General features: G+C 39.5%; 3 protein-coding genes and 1 long non-coding RNA gene across 5 annotated transcripts; 3 read left to right on the top strand and 1 right to left on the bottom strand.

Moving 5' to 3' along the window:
• The first annotated feature begins 4,763 nt into the window (after positions 1 to 4,763).
• Positions 4,764 to 7,377, top strand: LOC133560338 (G-protein coupled receptor 4-like). Its single transcript, XM_061912782.1, has 2 exons — positions 4,764 to 5,527; positions 6,954 to 7,377. The coding sequence occupies exons 1-2, from the start codon at positions 4,947 to 4,949 to the stop codon at positions 7,375 to 7,377; spliced, it is 1,005 nt and encodes a 334-aa protein (XP_061768766.1). The 5' UTR covers positions 4,764 to 4,946.
• Positions 7,378 to 7,875: 498 nt separating this feature from the next.
• Positions 7,876 to 15,913, top strand: LOC133560339 (uncharacterized). The gene is made up of 5 exons (XM_061912783.1): positions 7,876 to 8,017; positions 8,099 to 8,422; positions 9,736 to 10,185; positions 10,259 to 10,305; positions 10,537 to 15,913. The coding sequence occupies exons 1-5, from the start codon at positions 7,975 to 7,977 to the stop codon at positions 10,654 to 10,656; spliced, it is 984 nt and encodes a 327-aa protein (XP_061768767.1). The 5' UTR covers positions 7,876 to 7,974; the 3' UTR covers positions 10,657 to 15,913.
• Positions 15,914 to 16,652: 739 nt separating this feature from the next.
• On the bottom strand, positions 16,653 to 22,852 carry LOC133560337 (uncharacterized). Its single transcript, XR_009808424.1, has 4 exons — positions 22,712 to 22,852; positions 18,782 to 18,919; positions 18,599 to 18,676; positions 16,653 to 17,395 (listed from the first exon to the last, which is right to left on the bottom strand). It is a non-coding gene; the product is annotated as an uncharacterized LOC133560337 (long non-coding RNA).
• LOC133560336 (uncharacterized) lies at positions 21,639 to 25,217 on the top strand. 2 transcript variants are annotated; one of them, XM_061912780.1, is made up of 5 exons: positions 21,639 to 21,856; positions 21,999 to 22,673; positions 22,737 to 22,841; positions 22,935 to 22,975; positions 24,965 to 25,217. In XM_061912780.1, exons 1-5 carry the CDS (start codon positions 21,814 to 21,816, stop codon positions 25,079 to 25,081), a joined length of 981 nt encoding a protein of 326 aa, XP_061768764.1. In that variant the 5' UTR covers positions 21,639 to 21,813; the 3' UTR covers positions 25,082 to 25,217. The 2 variants fall into 2 exon arrangements, with proteins under 2 accessions (XP_061768764.1, XP_061768765.1); XM_061912781.1 differs by having other exon boundaries at positions 22,737 to 22,849; positions 24,965 to 25,149.
• The last annotated feature ends 1,866 nt before the right edge of the window (positions 25,218 to 27,083 follow it).

Raw genomic sequence — 27,083 nt, 5'->3', positions numbered from 1 at the left:
AAGAGTGGAGGTACTTTCCTGGCCCGCCTGTAGTCCAGAACTGTCTCCCATCGAAAATGTGTGGCGCATTATGAAGCGTAAAATACGACAGCTGAGACCCCGGACTGTTGAACGACTGAAGCTCTACATCAAACAAGAATGGGAAAGAATTCCACTTTCAAAGCTTCAACAATTAGTTTCCTCAGTTCCCAAACGTTTATTGAGTGTTGTTAAAAGAAAAGGTGATGTAACACAGTGGTGAACATGCCCTTTCCCAACTACTTTGGCACGTGTTGCAGCCATGAAATTCTAAGTTAATTATTATTTGCAAAAAAAAAATAAAGTTTATGAGTTTGAACATCAAATATCTTGTCTTGGTAGTGCATTCAATTGAATGTGGGTTTAAAAGGATTTGCAGATCATTGTATTCCATTTATATTAACATTTAACACAATTTCCCAATTCATATGAAAACTGGGTTTGTACACAACACTGGATTTGGACTTAATTTTTCCACAAATCATTCATGTATTCCAACCATCATCACTAACACAGAACGATACAGATCACATTCACACAACAGTCACTAATACACTATTAACATTGCACTTTTAAATATTCCTTCTCTGGTCATTAAGTCTTTTATTATTATGATTTGATTTTAGACCAAAAATTAGCTTTTAACTGAGATACGGCTGGGTAGAGATGCACCTCTCCATCCAATTTTAACTTTGCTTTTTACAGTCAGAAGTGGCAGGAAGGGAGGTTGCACAGCATCAATAGCCATGCATTCCCTAACATCAAAACTGATTGTATTAGACCACTATTCCACTTTTGAATGTCATGCTATTGTTTTAGTAGCCCCCCAGTTTTGTGCGCTGCTGTTTATAGACCACCAAAGAAAGGTTTTGTTTTTATAAATGTTTTTTCTGAGTTTTTATCAATCATTATTTCAACATATATTATGATAATTTTAGCTGGGGATTTTAATCTACACACTGATGAGGTTTTAAACCCTGTTTCAAGTGAGTTTTTAAAGTTAGATTTCATGGATTTTACCCAACATGTCAGACAGCGAACTCACAAGAAAGGACAAACTCTGGATTTGGTCAATACTTATGGTCTCTCCACCTGTGTGTACTCTTTTGTCGACTTGGTTGTGTCCGACAACTACTGTGTGTTTTTTAATACCACAGCTTTTATCCAGCGAGAGACCTCAGTGTAAATTGTGATGAAGCGCTATCAAACTTCTGAAGTGGCTGCAAATTTTATCACAGTTTTTAATACTTATCCTCTGATAGTTTTACCTGCACCCTGTGATTTTATTGTTGACAATTTTGATCAGAACCTCAAATACAGCCTTGATGCTGTTGCATCTTCTAAAATCAACAAAGGTAATTGTAAAATCAATGCCTTCATGGAGAAATGATGAGTAAAGTAAAAAAAAAAATTAAAAATTAAAAAAATTGCAGGTTAGCCGAGAGGAAAGGGAGGAAAACTAAACTAATGACTAATCATCAAATATTACATGAAAAGAAAAAAAATATACAACACAGCGGTTAATAACGCAAGAAACACTTTTTTTCTCCACAGTAGTTGAAAACAATAAGAATAAACCCAAAGTCCTTCTCGCAAGCGTAATCGAAAAAAGGTTGAATGAGAGTTCCTGCTAGAATCTTCAAGGTGCTTTTGTTGACCAGAGAGGAGATTCTGTAGAGGAATCTCGTTCTTTGGTTGACCTTTTTGATTACCTTGGTTGCCGTTTTATCACAGGAAAGATTGGCCTCTAGAATGGAACCTAAGTAGGTGATCTCATCTTTCCTGGTCATAACAATGTCACCCACTTTTATAGTGAAGTCACTGACTTTCTTAAGGTTGATATGGGACCCAAATAGGATGGATTCCGTTTTACCTAAGTGTATGGATAGCTTGTTGTCAGTGAGCCAGGTGCAAATATGAGGATTTGTTCCATCTGTGACTTGTCCTTGACGGATACCAGCAGGGACGAGTCATCCGCAAACAGGAACAATTCACAGTCGCATGCTGATGGCATGTCATTTATGTATATATACAGTAAAGGTCCTAGTATACTGCCTTGGGGGACTCCACAGTTTATTGAGAGGGGAGGGGGCACGGTGCCCCCTTAGGAGCCCAGTCTGGATTGTCTTTTTTTACTCATCCTTCCCCAGTGTTTACCTTTTTCCCATCTTTTACGGTGCGCCTTACGGCGACCCATCAGCGTTCTTGTTCTGTAACCCTGTACACTGTTTGTTTGTCTAATCTTGAACAGGTTTGTGCTGAAAACAAAGTTTTGTTGTACTTGTGCAATGACAATAAAGACCTATCCTATCCTATCCTATCTATCAACCTGTTCATAAACTATTTTTTCCATTACTTTCGAAATGGAATTGAGAATAGAAACAGGTCGATAGTTACCAGGTTCTAATTTACTTCCTTTTTTATAAAGGGGGGTTAAAATCCTTAGGTACTTGGCGTTGTTTGATTGAGAGGTTTATTATATGTGCGATTATTGGGGCAATGGTGGTGGCAGAGTCCATGAGGAATCTGGAGGGGATATTGTCAAGGCCGGTGACCTTGTTTGGGTGGAGCACGCTCAATTTATTAAACACCTCGTTAGCTGAGGTGCTTGACAGAGTTTTTTCCACATTAAAACCCACTACATGTCTGTTAGATTAAATTACAACCTTTTTTTTTAGAATATCATAAAATTCTTTAAGAGGAATTTTTTTTAAAAAGCGGTGGTGAGGCCCCCGACAAAGAAGAGCAATTTGGATGCCGACAATTTGAATAATTACAGACCTGTATCAAACTTACCATTTTAAGTAACATTTTATAAAAACTTGTTTTTAAACAACTGTTTGCAATATTTTGGAGAAGTTTCAGTTTCAGTCTGGTTTTACGGTGAACCACAGTACGGAGACGGCCTTTTTAAAGATCGTGAACGATCTCAGGTTGAGTGCTGACTCTCAAAAACGGTCAGTCTTGGTTCTACTGTATCTTAGCGATGCCTTTGATACAATAGATCACCTCATTCTTTTAAAATGACTAAAACACCTGGGCTGCACTAGTTCTGTTCACAAAAGGTTCACCTCCTATCTTTAGGCTGCACTAGGCCTACTAGCGTGGCTACCTTTGGCTCTCTGCAGCCAGCTAGCCCAGGTGCGCCAGAAAACCTGAACAAGTCAATTAATGTCGGCTGGACTCGCAGTCTGTACTCGACCTGCTAGCGTGGTTAGCTCTAAGCTGTGGTTAGCTCTAAGCAGCCAGCTAACCAATACGGGGACGGCGTGGCGAAGTTGGTAGAGTGGCCGTGCCAGCAATCTGAGGGTTACTGGTTCAATCCCCACCTTTTACCATCTTAGTCACGTCCGTCGTGTCCTTGGGCAAGACACTTCACCCTTGCTCCTGATGGGTCCTGGTTAGCGCCTTGCATGGCAGTTCCCACCATCAGTGTGTGAATGGCTGAATGTAGAAATACTGTCAAAGCACTTTGGGCTCCTTAAAAAGGGGTAGAAAAGTGCTATACAAGTACAACCTTTTAACATTTATGTGCCGGAGAGCGTTGAGTTAGCGGTGTTGTACATAAATGTAAAAAATATATCACTTTGGCTAAAAGAATAGCGGAATTCCGCTAAATAGCTCACATCTAGGATCCCTATATAATTTGCCCCAGTTGAATCATGACATCGGTATATATTTTTTTTCACCGACTTAACAGCCATTTGTAACTGAAATGAAACCCTCTTGTTTCCATTTTCCCCGTAAATTCCCCATTTATCAAAATAAAAATGTAAACATTTAAAGTCCCAAAGATAGTCACACACACTGGGCCTGGTGAAGTTATCTTCTGCATTTGACTCATCCCCTTGTTCACCCCCTGGGATGTTAGGGGAGCAGTGAGCCGCAGCGGTGGCCGTGCTCGGGAATCATGTTTGTGACTTAGCCCCCAATTCCACCTTTGAGGCTGAGTGCCAAGCAGGGAGGTGATGGGTCTCATTTTTATAGTCTTTGGTATGGGTTTGAACTCACAACCTTCCAGTCTCAGGGTGGACACTACCCACAAGGCCACTGAGCAGGTCTTGTCAGGTATGCTCTCTCTCCCTTTTCTAAATATGACGAATATCAGTAAACAACTGGACAATGCTTTGAGTTGTTTTTCCATTTTGTTTGTTTTCAGCAGCTCTACTGTTTTGGTTCATTTTGTACCAAACAAAGTCATGATTTTACAAACATTATTACTTTTCTGTAAAATGTGTCAGAGGAAACATGCCGTAGGTTGCAGCCGTATAAGTTGACACACAGCACACTCGAGGGAGAAGAGGGAATTGGAGGTTTATGAGCACCATCGAGCAGTTGTGGAGGAATTCTCATAAGAACTCCAATATATTTCCCATCAGATGATTTTTGTTCCTTAATAAACAAAAAAATTGGGCCCCAGAAAAAAGGCCACATTTCTAATGCAGGGTAAAAAGGCAGGTGCTTTTGCACGTGCTAGCTGATGCATACATTTATCAAAGATGTCCATGTGTCAAATGCCAAATACTAAAGGACATAAGTGATAGCCATGCATGAAGCGAGCCTGATCGCCACGTCTCCTTGCTGGCTGAAAGCGAGTGTGTGTTTTTTTTCTGTGCACGATAGGCGTTCTCCTGCCTCAGGATGTTGCCCCTAAGGCTGAAAACGTTGACTTCCTGTGGTAGGAAACGATCAAAGAATGGACAAATGTTGGTCCAGACGCCGTGTTCCCAGCACTTGCTGAGCGCAGGTCATAGCAGCAACAGTGAGATTGAGAGCGAGCCGCATCCTGAGGTGAGAAAGCTTAAACTGGAGTGGATTGTTGTCCACGTGATGGCAACCTGCTCTGTGCTGATTTGTGAGTTGGAACCCAACTAGAAAGGATAATGACATAAAGAACTCGCATGTGAAGGCGTTTGTCCAGCAGAGACATGTCCAATGACAGCTGCGGCCTTCCCTTGGACACAGACGTCTTTGGCCTGACTTGCATCTATGGCCTAGTTTTCTCCTTGGGCCTGCCCAGCAACCTGCTGTCCCTGTGGGGACTCTACCACCTGGGTCGCACAGGTAACGGAGGCTGCCAGCGAGTCTACATCCTCAACTTGCTGCTGTCCGACCTTCTGCAGTTGCTCACCCTGCCATTGTGGATCCTGTACCTTCAGGGAGGCCACCGCTGGCCCTACGGCCCACTTACTTGCGAGCTGGTAGGCTACGTGTTCTACGTCAATGTCTACGCCAGCGTCATGTTCCTGTGCCTGATAGCGCTGGACCGCTGCCTGGCCATCGTGTTCCCAATAAGCAGCCGCAGGGTGAGGACGATCAAGGTGGCTGCGGTGTCAGGCGTGGCGGTGTGGATGCTCACCTTTCTCTTCTGCCTGTTTGGACTTCTGCCGTCTGTTTTCGAACCGGATCGATTGCTGTGTTTGGAGCAGTATCCAGTCAGCCCCAAATACGCCCACTTCAAAATCACCACTGTGGCTCTGGGATTCCTGTTGCCGTGCACCATACTTGGGTGAGCTAGGATGCAGATCACAGAAATATGATAGGTTGCTGCATTAAAGGCCTACTGAAATTAGATTTCCTTATATAAACGGGGATAGCAGGTCCATTCTATGTGTCATACTTGATCATTTCGCGATATTGCCATATTTTTGCTGAAAGGATTTAGTAGAGAACATCCACGATAAAGTTTGCAACTTTCGGGGCTAAGAGAAATGTCCTGCCTCTACCGGAAGTCGTAGACAATGACGTCACATGTTTGATGGCTCCTCACATATTCACATTGTTTGTAATGGGAGCCTCCAACAAAAAGTGCTATTCGGACCGAGAAAACGACAATTTCCCCATTAATTTGAGCGAGGATGAAAGATTCGTGTTTGAGGATATTGATAGCGACGGACTAGAAAAAGAAAAAAAAACGCGATTGAATTGGGACGGATTCCGATGTTTTTAGACACATTTACTAGGTTAAATGTTAATAAATCCCTTATCTTTCTATTCTGTTGCTAGTGTTTTAGTGAGTTAAACAGTACCTGATAGTCGGAAGGGTGTCTCCACGGGTGTCTTAGCGCGCAGTGTCTCAGGGGAGTCGACGGCAGCTATGGACGGAACAAGCTCAGCTTTTCTCCGGTAAGAACTGACTTTTTAACCACAATTTTCTCACCGAAACCTGCTAGTTGACATGTGGTCGGGATCCATGTTCTCTTGACCGCGCTCTGATCCATAGGAAAGTTTCACCTCCAGGAATTTTAAACAAGGAATCACCGTGTGTTTGTGTGGCTAAAGGCTAAAGCTTCCCAACTCCATCTTTCTACTGTGACTTCTTCAATATTAATTGAACAAATTGCTAAAGATTCAGCAACACAGATGTCCAAAAAACTGTATAATTATGTCGTTAAAGCAGACGACATTTAGCTGTGTGTGTGCGTACACGTCATCATTACACGACATTTCGAAGACGAAACTCCCGGGAAATTTAAAATTGTAATTTAGTAAACTAAAAAGGCCGTATTGGCATGTGTTGCAATGTTAATATTTCATCATTGATATATAAACTATCAGACTGCGTGGTGGGTAGTAGTGGGTTTCAGTAGGCCTTTAACACACTGCTTAAAATGCACTCTTTGTGTCAAGAAATCTGTCTATGGATGTTCCTCTTTTATCAGTTCGTATTCTCAGGGCATTCAATCGATCGCAACTGCAGTGTTTAATTTGTCTTAAAAGACAAAACTCGCTTTTCAGCAGAGCAGACTTCATCATTTCATGCTCATAGTCTTAGATTGATCAGATCTAGTTTTGGTCTATTCCTGGATATCTTCCGATTCTAACCAAGACTTAATGAGTTGCTTTTTTCCTTTAACAAGAGTTTGTGATTTGTTTTGCATAAGTATTACATTAAATCTTTGGATGTAAAAGTAATTTCATCCTTCATCTTTCAGCTACACCTCAGCCCACATTGGAGTGACCCTTCGCCGCTCTCCCTCTTTGTCGGCCCACGAGCGCCACAAGATTGTGGGCATCTTGGTGGTGATCACAGTCAACTTCATTGCCGTGTTTGGACCCTACCACCTGGTGGGTGGGTACAGATTTGCCTCGCTGCTGCAGGCCGACGAGCCGTGCGCCCTGGAGCGCTCCATCTTCCTGCTTTACCGGCTGTGCTATGGGATGACCAGCCTCAACGCGCTGCTTGATCCTCTCTTCTACATTTTTCTGTGTGCCGACGCCCGGCTGGAGCTGCGGAGGTCACTACCCTGCTCATGCCGGGGCCAAAACGCTCGCAAACAGATCACTTTGACCACAACAGTCCACCAAGAAGCCAAGGAACAGAGGGGAAGTGACCATAATAATCTTTCAGTTGCATAGATCAGGTTTGAGACACAGCAAACCTCCCTTCAGAGAATATGCTACTTTTGGGGCCCCGCCTGAACCTAGAAAAACATTTCCTGGAGTTTTCTGCCTCTAGCCTAAACTCAGTTTACTCTGTTGCTGGACTTCAACTCAGAAGTCATTTCGGCAGGTTTGAAAATATGTTTTTTCTTTATTTTTCCAAAGCTGCTGATCTTCACAGTATGAAACTAGTTGAAGTATACAGTATATAATTTCATATAGTTGTTAGGGCGTAAGATGACAAAAACAGACCAAGCTAATGATGCTGACTAATTGCTCATGTTTGACTGTTGCAAATAAAGACAATGAAAGCAAAGAAGAGGCTAACAGCCTTGGCAATGCTGGTGTACGAAGAAATAATCACCGAAAATGATTCAAATGTTTGGGGGGGGCGCATGCAAGATGATTTGAGAGTTAACTTTTAAAGCACAAAGCACTGTTTGACACAAATCTTCACATATTTGACGCAAAGACCGTTTTTTTCCATTAGAGGAGGAGTGTGTTTTTTTCTTTGACCCCTTTTCGTGGCAATGCCATTTGGGCCAAAAACAGCCTGAAAGGCGAGAGTGAGGGATGTTCAAACTCTGCGTGCTCGCGGTTGCTCTTTTTAGAGCTCGTAAGTTATCAAACTAACGCACAATGTTTTTCCTGCACGGAAAAAATAGACATAATTTTTCTTAACATGTTTGTGTTTCAGATGCTACGGTCCTCTTCGCCAGCCTGGGCGACAATGTGACCCTTCCTTGCTTCTTTGACTCAGAGGCCACATATCTGTCCTGGTACAAGCAGGTTGCAGGTGACAAGCCCGAAATTGTCCTCTCTTACTACGTCTACTTGGACAATTCCCACAGCCATCAGAAAATGGGGGTGTTCAGCGAGCGACTGACAGCTCACCAAGGAGCAAACTTCTTCCACCTAAAGATTTCTGGTGTGGAGCTCTCGGACACGGCTGTGTACTATTGTGGGCAGACTCATCTCACCGTCACCAGCTTTGACAATGGAATATTTTTGCTTGTGAAAGGTATATTAATTCTTGAGCTACTGTCATAGTTTTCTGAGAACCCGGATCCTTTGCAGTAGACATTTGTTTTTAATCTATTTACAAACGTAGTTTGTCAGAGTTACACATTTTAGAAAAAAAAATGCCCTGTCAAATGCAGAGGATAATTTCACCATAAAAACACAAAGGATGCTGCTTCTCAGTAGGATATTACTAATACAATTGTATTTCACAAAAGTCTGTAATTTTCTTCAATGACTGGCCATTTTAAAAGCAACCCTCTGGAACAAAAGGGTTCAGCCGTCATACCTTAATTTAAGTTTTTGTAATTATCCGACTACATGAATTGAATGAGAGTCATTTTTAAGATAAAATCAAATGTGCGTCCCCCGTTCGAATGGTTCATGTTCCATAACATTTTATTAGGAGCAGGACACTAATTTCAATTAGTGTCGGTTAAATATCACAAAGTAAGTCCATTTTTAACATACACTTAAAAACAAAACACACTGTAAAATAAAAAATACAATGAAATATATATGTTTTAAATGTTTTATTTAATTTGAAAAAATGTTTTAAATGTATTAAACGTTTTTGGAAATTTATCTAAAAAAAAAAATTAAAAAAAGCCGCTCAAATGAAAAATAAACCCAATATTTCCAGTTTTTGTGCTGAGCGAGAACACCAAATGATAAATATATCTTTACGTTGGAAGCATGGAAACGTGTGCTCTTTTTAAAGCCATAACACATAAACGATTACTTGTTTGGGACTGATTATTTCAGTGCAAAAATAGCAGTGCTGTCCAATTACACATTTTTTAAATCAGATTAATCACACTAATGAATTCGGAATTAACTTAAAAGAGACCCCAATATTTAGACACAAATGCAATTTATTTTGTCATCCAGGAACATGTTTTAATTGTTCAGTTTTATCTAAAGTGACTTCTTGGGTGTAATTTGAAGTGGAATTTTCCAGCTAGCACACTCCTCAGTCTTCTTTACACTGACTCATGCACTGACCTGATCACTAACCACATTACAACCCTCGCAGTTTTTCAGGTAACTATCCACGCTTAAGGTAAAGGAGCATGTACAGTCAAAATGACTGTGTGCTGTACCGGCGCACAGTACGTGCATGAATATTGTGAGTTAATATGAATTAACATGTTACTTTTGACAGGCCTAATAAATAGTTGTTCTTTATTTGTCAATACAGAAAATAAATGAGTATGCGGTGTCCAATTTTCCAAATGAAAATCCATTTTTAATTGCAGTTCTTTGTAGCAATAGGAAAAATGGCCATTAAAGTCAGCAAAATGTCTGTTCTAGATTCAAGCCGACTATCTGTTAGCCAGCGTCCAACATCTATCTCGGCAACTGAGGGGAGTTCTGCTGCCTTACAATGCACCACGCACCCTGGAATCAGCAACGGACATCACAGGGTCTACTGGTTCCGAGAGGCCTCACGGGACTCCTGTTTTGGAATGACATACGTCCACTCGGAGAACAGCAGCAGGTGTGCGAAAGTGTCCGAGCGGCGCTGCGTTTACATGCTGTCCAAGAAGGACGTCACCCTTGCCGACGCGGGGTTGTACTACTGCGCAGTGGCCTCCTGTGGGGAGATAGTGTTTGGCGAGGGGTCCAGGCTGGATGTTGGAGGACAGACCCACACTTGGTTGACACCCTGCCTGATTGCAGCTCTGCTTTTGTCCATATTCTTCAACATCCTACTTGCTCTTGCTTGCCAAAAGTCCAGAAGACAGCAGCTTCTGCAGGACGGTACGATCAATATCAATCGAACAAAGATTAACGCTAATAAACACAGCGTAACGTTTCTATATCGTCCTGACAGGAGCAAATATGCAGACAAGTGTCCTAGAAGACAATGTGGATGATGAGGTGAGCTCATTAAAGTCAAGGGATTGATTGATTGATTGATTGATTGATAATTTTATTAGTAGATTGCACAGTTCAGTACATATTCCGTACAATTGTCCACTAAATGGTAACACCCGAATAAGTTTTTCAACTTGTTTAAGTCGGGGTCCACGTTAATCAATTCATGGTAATGGAACTCGCATTGTTGATCATTCTCCAAAAACTGAACAGCTGGATGTCTTTTTCCGACAGATTGAGGACGCTTTGCCATACGTGGCTCTGGACTTCAAAAAGAGACAGTCCAACAGCAGGAGACAGAAGAGCCCCGAGCACACCATCTACGCTGGAGTGAGACTCAAACATGTAGACTGATGTTTGCAAAGTCATTATTCTATTATTGTTTCTAACATTGCTTTTGCACAATGTGTGACAAAGGGCGGTACACAGAAAATGTGATCTGAATTCACATGCGATCTCCTTTCTAAATATCAAATATTTTCATGTTACTTGCATAACAAACTCAAAAACAGCACATTCGTACTGTTCAATGTCTTTGTCCCTTAGAAAGCCTCGCTGGTCGGGACAAGTTGGCTCCATTGCCCTTCCTTAGCGAGGAGAAGCTTTTGAGAAAAACATTTAATTGACTTTTCATTTGAGTTGCATTTTGTACTTGTATAAATGTATTACAGAGCGAGCGATCATTCCATTTTTTTTACTGGATGCATTATTTTGTCTTTCTATTGATTCCTGTAAAAGAAAGTCCCTCCGAAAATTATTCTTTCGGGACCTCTCATGAAATACAACAATCAGACCATGAATTGATTAACGTGGACCCCAACTTAAACAAGTTGAAATATGTATTCGCGGTTACCATTTAGTGGTCAATTGTACGGAATATGTACTGTACTGTGCAATCTACTAGTAAAAATTTCAATCAATCAATCAATCAAAAGACAGATGGCACATTCTCCTTTCCATGGCATATGTGTGTGTGTGTGCATGCATGTGTAGTTTTTAGGGTTAATCTTACAACTGACGACGATATGATACGGACACAATTCTTGGTTCAAACTGATTCTCACAATATTACATTTTGCATGTAAAAATATAATAACCCTTTTTAAAACAGGATACAAAAATATCTCTCAGATATGTTAATTTTTGTAATCAAATGTCTACAGATGATACCCCATTCTGAATCAGAATCAGACAAATACTTTATTAATCCCTGAGGGGAAATTATAAATTTCAGCACAATCCCATTCAAGATCAGACAAACATTACAGGGACACAGAACAGGATCGCTGACGGGTCTGCCAACTTCAGGCGCCCCCTTACAAAAAAGGTGAGATACAGGTAAATAAGTGGAGGGGAATGGGAGAAAAAAACAAAAAATTAAAAATAAAATAAAATAAAATTTCCGACAACATGAAAAGTTTTTTTATTTTATTTTTCAAATATATAAAAAAAAAAAGGTAAATCCCATACACATAAGTATTCACAGCCTTTGCTCAATACTTTGTTGATGCACCTTTGGCAGCAATTCCAGCCTCAAGTCTTTTCGAGCTTGAGAGGTGCTGCAAAGATGAATGGGCTAAAAAGCCCAAAGATAGGTGTGCCAAGCTTGTGGCATCATTTTGAAAAATAATTATAAGTATTGAGCAAAAGCTGTGAATACGTATTTACCGGTATTTGTGATTTTTATTATTTTATTTTTAATAAATTAGCAAAATTAAAAACTTTTTTCCCCCACATTTTTATTATGAGGTATTGTGTGTAGAACTGTGAAGATGTTGGAATAAGGCTGTAACATAACAACATTTGGAAAAAGTAAAGCGCTGTCAATACTTTCCAGATGCATCGTATTTAACATGCATATTTAACACTTCAGTAGCTCATTCAGAGGTGTCAAAACAAGGCATGGAGCATATTTGCTGTGTGCGCAGAGGGCAGGAAGTGTGTTCATTTCCATGTCTACTAAATTTGTTCAGCGGAAAAACGTCTGACACCTAAAAGCGGTGCGGTTAGCTCACAAACAACTCTTGACCCATTTCATAAGCGGAAGCGGCAGGCCACTGTGTTTAAACCATAAACTAAAGACTCGACAAATTAAGTATTTTTTTTCTGATTGTTTGCATTTTCAGAAAAAAAACACTTAATCTGTCTATCTGTGTTGGCCCTGTGATGAGGTGGCGACTTGTCCAGGGTGTACCCTGCCTTCCGCCCGATTGTAGCTGAGATAGGCGCCAGCGCCCCCCGCGACCCCGAAAGGGAATAAGCGGTAGAAAATGGATGGATGGATGCATTTTTATGTCAAGAAATGCTGTTCAGAACTCATTACATTTAAATCAGTTCATGGTTTTTAACTTTCCTTTTTAAATAAAAAATGGTCTCGGGTAAAAAAAAAAAAAAATGCTGTTTTTGTCATACGTATTCACTTTTCCCACTGTTATTTGTAAAGCAGTTTAAAGCTCTACTTGCCTCTGTGTTCATATACATGTGTAACGTTATTGACATTGTCCCTTTAAAGACGCTTGAACTTTTCCTGTTTTTTGCATTTTGAAAACTTTCCGCTTTCACCCTTTATGATGAATGATACCGTGAGATGCAAAATGTCTCTTTGGTCACACGAGATTCATTTGTTAGTATAAGGATAGAACTTATACTAGTAATAATATTAATATTTTTAAATTAATCTGGGGACAGAGGCAGACTGTTTTTGTTTGGCCAAAAACGTTGTGTTACTCTACTACACATTACTTTTTTTCAAAGGGTTATTTCATCTTACATTTTAAAATGTCAATGTCCAATTCTTTCTCAGTACGATACACTGGCAGTTATTGGACAATACCACAAAGACAAACTAGAGATGAAAGTGATTTCTTTTTTAAAAGGTGCATGAAAAACATTTTGGCTCAAATCGCTCGATCAACTTCAGCCAAACAAGTTTGTAATGTTTTTTTATTTTATTTTAACCCTTTAATGGCCTTTTGATCAAATGAGTTTTCAATCACTGTGTTACGTCTCGGAGTAAGGAGAGGACCCAGATGCAGAGAATAAGTAAAAAAAAATAAAGCTTTTATTTTGAAACAACTTTTACCTCCAATGCAAAACGTTTTTCACAAGAATAATCAACACAGGGAAAAATAATTCCGAGGCTAAACAATTAACTTAAAATCACTCCACAAAAATAAGGAGGAATACTAATCTAAGGAAATTCTAACAAAAAAAGAATATTAATAAGAATAAACGAAAAGCGCTCCAACAGGAGGAAAAAACACACACAAAAAAAAAACGACCTACATATAAACACTAACTATAAATAACAAAAAATCACTCAATCAATGAGGCAATAAATTCGAAAATTGGAAAAACAAAAACTCACCAATTAGGAAGACGAAGGATAACCAAAGACGCTCGAAGGAGGAAAAAGTAAACTCAAAATTACAGCAAAAACTAGGGTAACTAGGAAAACAGGAGCAAGACAAGGAGCTAATCAAGGACATGGACATGGACATGGACATGGACGCTAGAAAGGCATGATAGACGAGACAATCTGGCAAAGGACAAACGGAGAAGTGAGCTTAAATAGGATGTGGGAGTGATGGGGAACAGGTGGAAACAATCAGGAATCAGGGATGACGTCAGACTGGTGACAAAAGAGGAAGGGCCCGTGGTCTGAAACAAGAGGGTAGCTTTTCAAAATAAAATACGTAAATCACAAGACAGAAAAAACCAAGACAAGACTTCCCTGTGACACACTGTACATTTGCATAACATGAGTTATTCTACTAAATTAAACCATGTGACATCTCTCCAAAAGGCCTTCAAAATGGTAAAAATAAAAAATAAAAAGATATAAAAATAACTAAAAACTTGTTGAAAAATAAACAAGTGATTCAATTATAAATAAAGATTTCTACACAATGAAGTAATCATCAATTTAAAGTGCCCTCTTTGGGGATTGTAATAGAGATCCATCTGGATTCATGAATTTAATTCCAAACATTTCTTCACAAAACAAGAAATCTTTAACATCAATATTTTTGTGGGTTCTTCCGAGGATGTAGTAGTCGTAATGGTTTGTACAGTCCTTTGAGACATTTGTGATTTAGGGCTATATAAATAAACATTGATTGATTGACTGATTGAATATTCATGGAACATGTCCACAAAAAATCTAGATGTCAACACTGAATATTGCATTGTTGCATTTCTTTTCACAGTTTATGAACTTACATTCATATTTTGTTGAAGTATTATTCTATAAATTTATTTATTAAGGATTTTTGAATTGTTGCTATTTTTAGAATATTTTTGAAAAATCTCACGTACCCCTTAGCATACCTTCAAGTACCCCCAGGGGTACGCGTACCCCCATTTGAGAATCACAATTCTATCGGGTTCAGGTCAAAACTCTGTGCAGGGTAGTCAAGTTCATCCACGGCAGACTCTGTCATCCATGTCTTTATGGACCTTGCTGTGTGAACTGGTGCACAGTCATGTTGGAAGAGGAAGGGGCCCTCTCCAAACTGTTCCCACGGTTTGGTATCCTGGAGCATTCAAAGCTCCTTTCACTAGAACTATGGGGCAAAGCCCAACTCCTGAAAAACAATCCCACACTATAATTCCTCCTCCTCCAAATTTCACACTCGGTACAATGCAGTCCGAAATGTACCGTTCTTAATAATTAAAAACAGCACTAATTCGTAATTAATTTAGGATTCAGCTCTTTGTAGTTTTACTTAAATCAGTTGTTTTCTGCTGAGTTATTCACTGATGTTTTCAACAAATTTCTCAAACCAATTAGTCTGAATGATCAAACAAGTCATGACATTTCAAAGTCCAAGGCTTTTGTTTTTATTAGAAAATTGTGAGTCTTTTTTACTGTCAGAGACTTTTTGGATAGCTGATCAAAATCAGCAGTCAATGGCAAATCCGGTATGCAATGTCACCTTTAAGCAGAACTTTGTTTCAAACTGTAGCTTTAAAATGTTTTTTTTATCTGGGAGACTGACTCAGGCATTTAACTTTTCTACACACCATCCTGTCTTACAGTTTTTATAGGCGCCCATGTTAACTACCGAACTGGTTGGCAACATTAGCCAGAACCTGCCCGGCAGGCGTATAGTCCTTATAGTTGTTCAGTAGTGATGGGTTGATGAGGCGTCATGTAGCGTTTCGGCACATTGCAAAACTATATTGATACTGTGTCACTAAATACTGATATCTGCTGGACATTAAAAATTCCTACAGTCAACTGACACTGATTTTATGACCTTGTATATACAATAATATAAACCAAGTCATTGTATTTAATTTAGGATTATTTCATATCTTCATTTAAATAAAAATATTTTTTTATCTTTTTTAGATACAGTCAATAAATAATGTGAACATGTATCATAACATGCAAATCTAAGAGAACGTGTTGTGAATGAGGATACTTGTGGACTGGGAATTTTTTTTCTTTTATTTTATTTACACATTTTTATAAAAAAAAAAAAAAAACGTTTTTCCAACGTCTTAAATTTGAGACGATTTCTCTTCTTCGTTAGTATTTCTCAGGCTGTAGAAAAGACCAGCTCACAGGGCACAGAGGAGGCAAGAGTGCAGAGGAAATTAAGTGCCACCTGGAAGAGGTTTGGGAAGGTGGTCTTCTGTTGGTTCCAGTATTTTAATGGGTCCTGGGACCATACTTGCCAACCTTGAGACCTCCGGGAGGTGGGGGGTGGGGCGGAGGCGTGGTTGGGGGCGTGGTTAAGAGGGGAGGAGTATAGTTACATCTACAATTCACCAACTCGAGCATTTCATATATATTTCATATATATGTATATATATATATATATATATATATATATATATATATATATATACACATATATATATATATATATATATATATATATATATATATATATATACATATATATACATATATATATATATATATATATATATATATATATATGTATATATATGTATATATATATATATATGTCTTGATTGGATTATCCAGAGAATAGTGCTCGATACCGTGGTAGAGCGCAATATGTAGGTGTGGGAAAAATCACAAGACTACTTCATCTCTACAGAACTGTTTCATGAGGGGTTCCCCCAATCATCAGGAGATTTGATGATCTCCTGATGATTGAGGGAACCCCTCATGAAACAGTTCTGTAGAGATGAAGTAGTCTTGTGATTTTTCCCACACCTACATATATATATATATATATATATATATATATATATATATATATATATATATATATATATATATATATATATATACATATATAGGTAGAATTCACTGAAAGTCAAGTATTTCATACATATATATATATGTATGAAATACTTGACTTTCAGGGAATTCTAGCGATATATATTTATTTTATTATATATATAAATTAAAAAATGGTTGAATTTCAGACGGCACCTATCAAATACACAGTAATAAAAACACAGTTGTTCTACTAACTGTACTGTGCTTGCTGGTTACTAAAAAAAAAAAACACTTAACTTTCACTATTTGAGTAACCTTTGTTCTGTCATTTGCGTACTGGCGAGAGTCACTTGCCGTCAGGTGCACAACACCACGTAAATCGTTGGCCAATCAAAAAGCAACCCCATAACGCTATAGCCAACATTCACCAGGAGATGGCAACAGACAACATAGAATCACTCTATTACAGACGGCGTCGCCATGGATGTAACTTCCTCGTTCTTCTGCTTCATCTCCTTGTGTGTGCAGTTTTTTTATTAAAATCCGTAGATGTTGTAACGTGATTGGGCAGGCAAGCTGTTTATATAGTGGGAAAGCGGACGTGAAAACAGGTTGTCCCCACTCAGGTCCGCATGGAACTATAGGGGGCGTGGCCTCCAGCTCCGCTGAATTTCGGGAGATTTTTGGGAAAAAATTTCTTCCGGGAGGTTTTCGGGAAAGGCGCTGAATTTTGAGAGTCTCCCGGAAAATCCGGGAGGGTTGGCAAGTATGCCTGGGACCTAGCTACATTTCCCTCTGCCAGGTAACGTTGGACGTCTTGAATGGCATCTGCAGTAGAGTTTTTTGTCTGCCTTCCCACTTCCATATCCAGATGTTTCCAAAGGTTATCTTAAAAACAACAAATATGCATATTATTATATGATTTCAAACAACATAAATGCCTGAAGTGGGTGCAGGGAGCTGTTCTGCAGATGGTCCTGGCATGGGCTCATTTGTGCATCCGATGACAGACGCATATTCGGAACATAGCCGAATGATGGCGTCATTCAATTTACCCGAACTGCGGAACCCAAGTGATTTAAATCTGGGGTCAAGAAGTGTTCTTATGGTCAACACACTTAATGACTCCAGGTTGGAAGCAGTGTCTGTGACTCGACGCTTCAAGCGTTCATGGAGATGTTTGGCTGCCTGTGTTTGCAAGGTTGAAGCACTATGCTCTAGTGGAATGTAGAGCATTTTCATCATCGGGATGACCTTTGACCCTGACACTCGCCTCTCCTCAGACAACTCCACTGTGGCTTGATGGAAAGGAACAAGCACAATAAGTGTTTCTCCGACGATGTTAAACTCATCAGCTGTAAGTGGAGTCAAATCTGTTTTAGCGAGGCCAGAGATACCCACACTGACTCCTTCTCATCATGTAGCCTTGACAGCATTTCATAAATACTGTTCCAGCGTGTTGCCATCTTATTGATGAGTTTCAGGGTTGGCCGTCCCATCTGTTGCTGCACTTTAGTAAGCTTCTCCTTAGCTGTAGGGCTCGATCTAAATTATGTTACTATGTGCCTATAGCTTTGTGTCTGATGGATGTAAGTGTGGGGATCTGGTCACATGATTTTCTAACTAATAAATTAACACTATGTGCAATGCAAATTGAGTGTCGAATTTGAAGCTGTGTAGTGGATGCAATCATGCATTGCTTTCGTCCTCTCCAAGGTTGTCACCGACGTCCCACTGGGTGTGAGTTTTCCTTGCCCTTATGTGGGCCTACGGAGGATGTGGTAGTGGTTTGTGTTGTGGTTTGTGCAGCCCTTTGAGACACTAGTGATTTAGGGCTATATAAGTAAACATTGATTGATTGATGTTTGGTGCTGCGTCGGTCACAAAACACTTTACTTTATTAGTTATGACCCAGTCTGCCACCATGCCCCTTTTGACCTGGGCCAAATTGTCAGCAGTGTGACTTTGTGGAAAGTATTGCACTCCCAACACAGATGTACACAACTGCAAATTATCATTTATGTAGTGACAGGTAAGAGTCAAGTAAGCCTCCATGTTTACAGATGTCCACATGTCAGCTGTGATACTCACTACCACAGCTTGCTGTACTTCCAATTTCACTCGTTCCCGTTCTTCCTCATATTTTTGCACCAGCATTTTTTTGATGGTCTGAAAATAACACCAAGTCAAACTAAAAGCAACTCAACATATTCAATTTAAATATTAAATAAATTGGATGTATCAACTACAACTTTAGATAATTTCCACACAAACCTTTCTGGTAGGCAAAACATGATGTCTCAAGGACCTGCACCAGTTCCCTGAACCTTTCACTCTCCACGATGCTGTGGTGCTGGCAGTCATTGACAATACATTTCAGCAGAGCCTCATCCAGCATCTGCTTCCTGGTAGCTTGATGGTTAAAAAGGAGATAAAGAAGTAGGGAAATAATTATCAAAAAAAAACCTGAGGAAGTTGTATGGCTGTATACCTGAGTTTATCCCGGGTGTCTCTGTAATTTCATTGTCATGCCTGGCCCTATAATGCCTCAGCATTGAGGAGGTGGATTTGTATATGTACGACAATTCTGTCCTACAAATGCGACATTTAACCTGCAGAAAATATTAATTTTACACTAAGAATCATTTTGAAGAGATTTTGAATTCTAATAGATCAAGTGGAAACTTTGAGAGAACAGGATGAAACGACAAGGAAATTAACACACATACCTTTTTTTCCGATATACAGTAAGATCAAAATATTCCCACACGGCAGAAATCTTTTTTTTTTTTGCCGGAGGCTGCTCCATGATCTCCGACGACGATAAATTTATAAAAAACGACAGAGGTGCGGCGATTCTGTTGGCAGCAGCATCTCGTTGACAAATGCACTTCCTTATAAACATAGGGTGGCGTGCCAGTGCGACACAGTTTGCGTATCAGTCATGTAACCAAAACAGCTTATGATCGGTCACGTGACTTTCTAAAAGCGGTACGCGCACCGACACAGGGTTTCGCTTTATGAGCTTGACGCATGCGCCGATGCATCGCTGTTGCAGGACCCATCACTATTGTTCAGCCAACCCTTTTAAGTTACGGTTCGGTGTTGAAATGGGCACCAATTGCATCGTACCTTAAAAGATGTTTTAAGTTGCAGTTCAGTACTTGACATGGGCGCCAACTAGGTCGTATCTTAAAGGCTTAACCCTTTTAAGTTACGGTTTGGAAGTTAACATGGACTATGATTTAAACCGTGATTCAGCATGGTGTGTGGAAAAGTTAAATGCCTGTGTCAATCTCCCAGATAATAAACATATTAGAGCAATAGGACCAAACAAAGTTCTGTTGAAAGGTGACATTGCAAACTGGATTTGTCATTTGAGTTGTGGTTTTGATTGATTCTTCAAAAAGTCATTGACAGTAAAGAAGTCTGACAAAGTTCAGTTCAGATAAAAGCCTTGAACTTTTAAATTTCATGACTTGTGTGATCATTCAGACAAATTGGATTGAAAAATTCTTCAAGACGTCAATAGATGCCTTGGCAGAAGACACAACCTGATTAAATATAAAACTACAAAGAGCTGAATCCTTAATGAATTTCCTGTAATAAGTGGTAAAAGCGGCCTGCCCAGCGGCCAGGCAGTCCAACGCGTGCTGTGCCTTGCGGCAACATTAGTGATGGCCTGCCCACTTTTAAGTTACAGTTTGGTGGTGTAGTAAAATGGGCGCAGATGGCGTCATACCTCAATAGCTGTTCAGCCAACTCTTTTAAGTTACTGTTAAGTAGTCAACATGGGCGCCGATGGCATCGTACCTTAATAGCTGTTCAGCCAACCCTTTTTAAGTTACGGTTTGGGGATTAACGTGGGCGCCGATGGCATCGTGCCTTAATAGCTGTTCAGCAAACCCTTTTAAGTTACGGTTCGGTAGTTAAAATGGGCGCCGATTGGGTCGTACCTTAATAGATGCTCAGGCAACCCTTTCAAGTTACAGTTCGTTAGTTAAAATGGGCACCGATGGCGTCGTACCTTAATAGCTGTTCAGGCAACAGTTGCGGTGGAACAATGGAAATGCATTGGAAAAATGCGGAGGGTTAATCGCCAGAAAAAAGGGTGGAAATGGGGCTTTAGAACAGCAAGAATCCTGGAAAATCCTAGAATTTTTTGGAAGTTGAAAAGACGAAGTTTGAATTTCCAGAATGGTGGAATCTGTTGAAGGGGGAATGGTTTGAATAGGTTGAAAAATGTGGAAATGGTGTAAATTTGAAAAATGGCCAATTTATTTTGAATGGGAAAAATGTCCCATATGTCATTTTTTCAACGCATTTCAACTGTTCCACCGTCAAAACATTCCTCTTAATCAGAACTGATACAATTCCCGGTTTTCGCGAAATTTCGAAAATACCTTTTCTCATTTCAACATATTACTTCAACATTTCTCCACCTATTTAAAAAAAATCAACATCTCCGTTCGGTGTCACACCATCAAAATGCCAAGGGAATCATTTCCACATCAACACCGTATGAAAAAAATATAATTTAATAACATCCGTAGAAACCTACCACATAGCGAAGGACGAACACAATTTAATTTCCTACTATGCAGCTCTTTTTTATTTAACACTTAAAATGTCTCTGACAATCTTGCACTTTCGGTTTTAGAAATGACATGAACGTTTGTGCCATTGCTTAATAACTGTTTAATAAATACAGTTTTGGTCAATTGACTTAGTTGTGATTTCCCTCTCTCCATGAAAGTTTAAAAGTAGACTATATTAATGCAGTATGAAGAAGAATGTTTTAATGTAGACACATAGAATCATCGTACTGCTGTGATTATATGCATCAAGTGTTCATTCAAGTCCAAGGCAAAATATTGAGATATATATTGTGTATCGCGATATGGCCTAAAAATATCAAGATATTAAAAAAAAGGCCATATTGCCCAGCCCTACATGACACCATTGCAAATCCAAGGTTCATTTAAATATAAAAATAAATGCTAATGATTCAGCCATTTTTGCACACAATATACTGTACCGGTAATTACCATTACAGTAAACTGTTAGAGGTATTTATTTACCTGCTGCTCCTATATTGCTGTAAGTGTGTATGTGTGTTACAAACACTTGAAAATACCATTGCATGAACAAAACAGGATGTTATAAGGGAGACTGCTAAGATATTGATGTTTACATCCGCGGAAACACACACACATACACACACACTGAAGTGACTTCTGATTGGCCGATGAGTGAAGACAGTATGAGACCTCACAAAGCTGCTCCTTCATCATTAAGACAACAAAATGACGCTCCGCGTGGTCACTTGTCTCCTCCTGTGGACATTTGGTGAGTACCCCCCCGCTCTCCATTACCTCCACTAAGGAGATTCCTGTGATGATTGCAGTTAGAATTTAGCTGGAAAGTTTTTGATTGGTATCCTTACTAAACTGATAATGAACATCCATTACTTTGTCTTGTCGTTTACTAGCTCATACAAAAGAACAGAGGTCGTCGTCGTACATGCACCACCTGCCGGTTCAAGCAGGCCAAAACGTGACTTTGGAGTGTTTAAACACGGGACTCGACATCGGAATTTTCTATTGGTACAAGCAAACACCTGGGAAGAAACCCAATCTGCTGGCCAGCTCCTACACCCAAGGCGATAGGGGCAAACTTCATGGCCAACCGGAGGAGCACTCCCGCCTTACCCTGACTGTTCTCTCCGACAGGAGCTGCTTGAACATCTCACAGGCCCAAATGTCAGACTCTGGGACCTACTTCTGCATATTTTATTACATTTCCATCTGTAAATTCCACGAGAGTATTTTAGTGGAGGTGAGAGCCTCCGCTTGGGACATCCCAGCATCAGTAAAGCAGCCAGCATCCAAGAGCATCCTCCATGGAGGTAATTTGACTCTGAGCTGCACCGTCCAAACCAAGTCGTCCTGTGACAAGGATCAACACCAGGTTTACTGGCTTCGGAACGAGCCCGGATCTGGCCCAGGGATCATTCACGCTTCAGAAGGGAGGAGGTCCAACGGCACCTGCTTTTACGAGGTACCAATGAGCGGACTGAACAACGCAGACGTGGGGACTTACTACTGTGCCGTGGCCATGTGTGGACACATCCTGTTCGGGAAGGGCACCACCGTGACCTTTGAACGTGAGGGGCTTAGTTGGTGTGGCTGCTGAGTGCTTTACCTGCATATAACGCTTCCGTCTGCAGGTGACACGTTGCTGGTCTACATCTTAAGTGCAGCTTTGGCCTTCTCCGTCTTGGTGAATGTCATCTTGGCCTGTACCATAAAGAAGAAGACACAGGATCAGGCAGGTAAGAATGTGAGTTCAAGTGTGTGCCTCATTGCAAAGTGCATCATTTATGAAGTACATTCATTTTGAAAGAGGTTCTCTTTTCCCTAACTAGACCCACGACAACCATTACATGCTACCTCGGCTCCAGAGGAGGTATGTTTTTTGTATCAGATGCCATTTATTTACTTTCTGTATTGATTTTTCCTAATGAATGTGGTTGGACAGCAGGGGTGTTCAAACTCCAAACGTTTTTCACTGAGGTCTACGTGCAGTAAAATAGGGCCGTTTTATATTATTTAACTTTTGTTTGTTAATAAATATGCTATAACCCGTCTGATGTAGGTCAAAATATGCCAAATAGTTAAGAGTGACTTTTACAGTCAAATAAAATATTTTAATCTACAATTGTTTTTTAATTCGTAGTTCACCGTTTTGGTCATTTTCAAGTCATTAACGCTCTATTGACGTGAAATTAAAGCTATGTCTGTTGAATTTTTTAAAGCCGTTTATCCATAATTTCGACAAATAAATCATTCCTGATTATCTAAATACTATACAAAACACTATAAAGGACAGGGATATTTTACTAAATGTTTAGGGGGCCGTAGTTCTCCCCTCACTATCAGTCTAATTTTGTATATTCCGGAGAACCAGAGTCCTCTACAGTAGACATTTTATTTTGGTCCATTTATTTTGTCAGAGTTCCAGGAGAGATCTGCTGTCTGTAAAGAACTTCTGCAAACATGAGTTTCTCAAAGGTTTTTTGAAATGACTTCGCGGGCCACCAGTTGAAAAGCCCAGATGATGAAAAAGAGAGGATCTAAAACGGAACCTTGAGAAAAACACTGTATAAAGAAATTGAACAAATGACAACTGACTGCATCTGAAGTAAACACTTTTGTCACATAAACTACATTATGAAAAAAAATGGGTTACTGACAAAAAAAAGAGATGCATTGATGAATGCCCCAGATATGAAAATCACAAGTTTAGACCCCAGTATTCTATGATTGTTAGCAAGGTTAAATGTCAATGCAGGAATCTGCCAATGTGTTTACAGTGGTCCTGGTTCATCTATACAACATGTGCACTGTGTAGAAATATGGGGTATTTAAGAATTTGCTGCAAAAATGTTTGTCCCGCAAGATTTGATTGTCATTCCCAGACCAGGTTTGACCCCCAGGCCGCCAGGTGAATAACACTGACATATAGGCCAACAGGACGAATGACTTTCAAAAGGCAGTTTTGGTCCCCTGCACTTTTTACCATCCAAAGTGCGTGTTACTTTATTGAATGGAAACTATTCAAGCAGCAGCACCAAGTCACTCAAGCTGAAGTCTGTTAGCCTTTAGACCGCCAACACGCTCCTTGATTGGCTCTGTGGCACTGCCATTTCTTGCTTGCAATCAACGGTCAAACCGTTATTTAAAATATGAGTAAGTAAAAGAAAGACAAAACAAAAGAGGAGCCTATGGTATTCTCCATTTGAAGGTAGCTATGTTGTAAACATTAAATATTTGAATATACATTTTAAAATATCTACACCTGGTTTTCTGTTAATTCTTAAATATTAAACTAAACCATACAATTTAGAAAAAAATATTATTTAATTTTACTTGATTATTTACTATGTTAATTTTGTCCACAAAATAAATGATTGAACAATTGTTTACTATGTAATAATACAGTATTACTGCAAAAACACACATCTGATCGCAGGATGTAAGCCAGTAGTGTACATCTGATATCGACATTTTGTCTCTGCGTACATACATTCCTACATATATAAATGCAGTCAATGCAAAGTTTGTCAAGCCAAAATGTCAATACATTAACAAATAATTCCCTTTTTTTGAGTCCATTAAAGGCAACAGTAATTGTCGGTGATACAATGCTAGTTTTCGAAGAGTTTCATATAGTTTGCGATTGTATTTGGATTTTTCCTGAATATCCAAAGCCAGGCACCTATTTGTTTTCACCTTTTGTCTCTTTCTATTTTAGTATGGTTTAACATGTTATTTTAGTTAAAGAAAATCTGTATATGGCCCACAGACAGGGTTTTGGACAGGCCTGTTGTACACCACGTCTATGCAAAAGATTATAAATGTTTACAAATATCCACATAATAATATTTTTTGCCAGGGTGATGAAGACACAAATCTCCAATACACTGAGTTAAAAGTCAAAAAGGTAAGAAGGATAACCAGACAGAGGAACGACGTCCACGCTGAGTGTGTGTACTCCATTATCATGCAGTAGGCTTGTTGCTTTGTGTAACATTAATGTCAAATAAGATTGTGTGAGGTTGTGTAATAAATTCATAGTCTTTGACAGAAAATGTGTTGCTTGTGCACTACCAAGACATACTGTGGGTTTTCGAATGTTTTCATACATGACCTGTCTTTGTGGTTTTAAACAGGAAGATTTATGTCTTCTCTGTTTCACTTCAGATTTGCTACAAATATTCACAGCCAGAGTGAATAGTTTGATTTGAGTTCATCTAAAAAAATTACTGACAATATTTTTGCACTTCACTTGGATTGTGATTTCTCCACCAGAAAACATTTTTATACAATTATTGGATTTGTCCGTATGTTCTTCTATTCATTCAAAAAAGCAATTGGTGTGCACGGAATTTTTAAGTACTTATGGGCCATATTGTTCATAAAAATTAAACTAAATGAGTACAAATAAATTGTAAAGGTTGCTTTAGCGCCAGTGTTGGGACTAACGCGTTCGTGTAACACCGCTATTTTCGGCGGTAACTAGTAGTCTAACACGTTATTTTTTATATTCAGTAACTCAGTTACCGTTACTACATGATGCGTTACTGCGTTATTTTACATGTAGTATCGGCTAGAAACAGAAGATCTGGGTGTGTTTTATTGGAGAGCTGCAGTGTAGTCCTTCTGAATCTGAAACGTCAGAAATTTATGAACATTATTTTCCTGAGCTTTATGGTTTCTTTGTCTGTGTAAGTATAACCACTGTAAACCAGTGGTCCCCAACCACCGGGCCGCGATTGGTCACAGAAGAAAGTTTTATTAAAATTTTTTTTTTTTTTTTTTATTAAATCAACATAAAAAACACAAGATACACTTACAATTAGTGCACCGACCTTTTTCATGACAAAGAAAAAAATAAATAAATAAAAGAATCCATCCGCAGACCAAGCCCCCCCCCCCCGGGCCGCGGGACAAATTATCATGCGTTGACCGGTCCACAGCTACAAAACGGTTGGGGACCACTGCTGTAAACAATTGACAGGGTAACCAACAAAAGGTTCTTGTTGAAGAAGTTGGCGGCACACTAATGACGCCTCACCTGCCATCATGGAAAGAAAAAAATTTAAAAAGAAAAAAAATTCTTGCATTATTATATGTATCCAGTGGTTATACTATAAAGTTATTTTCCATTTAACTGCACCAATTTTAGATTATTTTTATTCAAAATCGCTGAATTTTCACATTTGACGTTCAAATACTGAGAAGAGACTTGCGGTGAGACCGTATTGCTATATGAATTATATTATACATTTCCATAGTTTAGTTAGCTGAGGTATATAATGTACAGTGTATTTTGTCTAAAACTGTAGGTGTGTAACGTATTTCTTGTGCTGGGCAATCATAAAACTGCTGCGAAACACGTACAATGTGAGGCACCTGTTCTCTGGCCTCCTGGTGGTAGAGGGCGCTAGTGATCCCAGATGTCATTCTTGCACTACTCGGCTAAGCCCGCAGACATTTGAAGCCGGTATGTTTTAAAGTTGTCGTTTGCCTGCATATCGTAAAAACAACCGTCCAACATTTTACAACTAATTGTAAACTTATAGGTGCCGACCATCAGGGCCGAGTTGCGACGAAAGAGTGTGTCGATGTTGAGATATTACGCCGAGTTGGTAAGTCTATCTGTTTGCTAATAGTAGCTACTAGCCGTACCCATGTATTTTCTATGGGCGGTTAGCGTTGGGTTTTAATCCTGTTTCCTCCAATGTTTCTGATCCTATTGAATATATATTTATGCCGAGTCTTTATTTTGGGTACTTAAATATGGTGACTGAGTATTGTGGCGTTTTAAGGCCATCTGCATTTTTTTATGCTACAGTAAAGCCAATGAATGAACACTGCCGCTGGAGCGCGGTTACACTATGACGTCATAGTGACAACACTGTGTTACACCTGTCATAGTGACAACACTGTGTTACACCTGTCATAGTGACAACACTGTGTTACACCTGGCATAGTGACAACACTGTGTTACA

Source organism: Nerophis ophidion, linkage group LG10 (genome assembly GCF_033978795.1).
Source record: "Nerophis ophidion isolate RoL-2023_Sa linkage group LG10, RoL_Noph_v1.0, whole genome shotgun sequence".
NCBI lineage: Eukaryota > Metazoa > Chordata > Actinopteri > Syngnathiformes > Syngnathidae > Nerophis > Nerophis ophidion.
The sequence above is the reverse complement of the archived record's forward strand: the minus strand, read 5'-3'. Positions and strand labels throughout refer to the sequence as shown.